The following is a 2,586-nucleotide window of genomic DNA, read 5'->3' as shown; positions in this document are numbered from 1 at the left end:
AAAAAGATATTTTTGACCCATACAATGTATTTTGGGCTATTGTTACAAATATACCACTGCTACTTAAGACTTTGTGGTCCAGGGTCACATTTTATATTTTTTTCTCTTCCATTGACATTAAAGGATTTATTTGATTGTACATCATTGAACTATACATTGAAATTCATAAAGTAAAGAGTAGTTTTACAATGATACATTTTTAAACTCAAAATCTGGTAAATCTCCAAATTTTGAGTAAATATTCCTGTTTGTTCATCAGGTGTGTTTGGTGTTGATGCAGCGAAGTTAGTGCCAGAGTCAGTGATGGAGGGAGATCTTGTCACTCTAAGAACTGATGTTACTGAAATACTGCAATATGATCCGATCCAGTGGAGGTTTGGAGACATTCTCATAGCTAAAATCAACATGAAGGAAAATAAGAGCATATTTTATAATACCAGTGCTGCTGAGAGACTCAGAGACAGACTGAAGCTGGATCATCAGACTGGATCTCTGAGCATCACAAACACCAGAACCACAGACTCAGGAGTTTATAAAATAACCAGCACTGAAACAGAGACACCGCTCAACACATTCAATCTTACTGTCTATGGTGAGTATAATATTTACCCTGTTTGATGCTATGGATGTTTCTTCAATGGCCAATTTTGGCTATAGACCTCATCATTAATCATTTCTTAATCATTTTAAACCTGGCATAATATCCCTCTTTTTTGTCTGGCCAAGGATAAATACACAGCATTTGGGCATCCTAAACACCTGATAGTTTTTTCTCAATATTCCTGTAGATAATTTATTCAATCACAGCTTGATTGTGAATGAGGCATAATAAGAATATTCTGTGTAATTTAGCTTAAAATGTCCATGCTTTATTCACACAGCACGTCTCATTTTTCATCTCAGGCTCTTCAGTGACTGTTGTCTCCTTGTTGTTAAATGTGTACACTATTCTTTCAATATAAAATAGTTTGAATATAGGATTGTTTGTAATGCTATACTTTTGGTCAGTCTTGATTCCTCATCTTATTCTCTTTTATCTTTATTCTCTCATGTCTTCCAGCTCGTATCTCTGTTCCTGTCATCAACCAAGACTGTACATCATCATCATCAAACAATAATTGTTCATTGTTGTGTTCAGTGGTGAATGTGAGTCATGTGACTCTCTCCTGGTACAAAGGAAACAGTTTATTGTCCAGCATCAGTGAGTCTGATCTCAGCATCAGTCTCTCTCTACCTCTGGAGGTGGAATATCAGGATAAAAACACCTACAGCTGTGTGCTCAACAATCCCATCAGCAACCAGACTCAACATCTCAACATCAGCAGACTCTGTCAGACATGTGCAGGTACATCAGTGTTTATACATCTGTTTATTTACTGAACTATGAAGTTATATAGTGCTGATATATCATATAGGCTAGTGGTTGTTGCAGATTAATTCAAATTAATGCTTCATTTTGTCCATTATAGATCAGGGCATATCCTGGTTTTACAGATTGATCATTTCTGCTGCTGCTGGAACTCTGTTGATTTTAGCTGCATTTGGAATCTTCTGCATCTGCAGGAAAACAGACCAAGAGGGCAAGTATTACCCACAGCTGAGATACCTGTAAAAATACATGGTTTTGAGTTGACTCTGGGTGTTGAATAAGTAGAAAAATAATGCACACCTGTGATGATGCATTTTTTTTTTTTAATAATTCAGCACCCCAGAGTCAATTATACAGTTACCACACCTCAATATAATGACATTGTCATTATAGAGCTAGTAACAGAGATTTGAGCCATTGATAATGCAGTTATTAAAGAGATCTATAAATTGCTTAAGCGTGTGTGAATTAACTGAGTATGTGCTTTCAACAGGTCCACAGTATAATAATAAAATGTAAAACAGTGTTGTAAAGAAAACACAACAATACTGTAATTCTCAAAAAAATTTATTCAGAGTTTTGTTGTTTTTAAATGTTTGGCATTATTGTTGAAACAGTTCAGAGTGGTGAAGAAATCACTTACGCTGATCCAACATTCTACAAAAGAAAAGCACAGAAATCGGTAAGAAATTTTTATTTTGTGTAAGGTGTGTATTATTTCAGCAGTGTGTTTGTACAGCAGTCAGCTGTGTGTTTGTGTATATGAGTTCAAATATGTGAGTTCTGGTTCTATGATCTATCACACAACAGCACCACATCTAAATGTATTTTTAATATTCCTCATTAATGGCCAGTAATATTCCTGATTACTACATGTGAACGTGTGTTGGTGTTTTCTTTCAGAGAGTTCAAGAGGAGGAGGATGTTGTATATTCAGGAGTCGCCATGAGACATTGATGCAGCTATGAGATACTGCCAACTTTCTAGAACCCAATTACCCAAAAATGAAAAAGGAGGTGGTTAACTGTACAAGTGCAGATATATTATGTGAATATAATTATATATGCATATTTTATATCACACACAGACCTGTGAATATTGAGGATCTCATGCTAATGGTGTTCAGTCATAATGACATTTCTTAAACCTAACACCCACACAATCCTCGTTCTCAAATAGGTATATTATGAAAGTTAATGTGGTATTAAATGGAAATT

The 2,586-nt window shown here is 35.2% G+C and overlaps 1 protein-coding gene across 1 annotated transcript; it reads left to right on the top strand.

Annotated features, from left to right (window-relative positions):
- Positions 1-259: 259 nt before the first annotated feature.
- Positions 260-1,612, top strand: LOC107711595 (natural killer cell receptor 2B4-like; the record flags this gene model as incomplete). The annotated part of the gene is made up of 3 exons (XM_016516597.1): positions 260-592; positions 1,061-1,345; positions 1,470-1,612. Coding segments are annotated over 3 exons (761 nt in total), but the record flags the coding sequence as incomplete, so codon positions are not given.
- Between the last annotated feature and the right edge of the window lie 974 nt (positions 1,613-2,586).

Source organism: Sinocyclocheilus rhinocerous, unplaced genomic scaffold (genome assembly GCF_001515625.1).
Source record: "Sinocyclocheilus rhinocerous isolate Xijiao unplaced genomic scaffold, SAMN03320098_v1.1 scaffold1139, whole genome shotgun sequence".
NCBI classification, from domain to species: domain Eukaryota; kingdom Metazoa; phylum Chordata; class Actinopteri; order Cypriniformes; family Cyprinidae; genus Sinocyclocheilus; species Sinocyclocheilus rhinocerous.
Note: the sequence above shows the minus strand (reverse complement) of the source record. Positions and strands in the feature narration are given on the sequence as shown.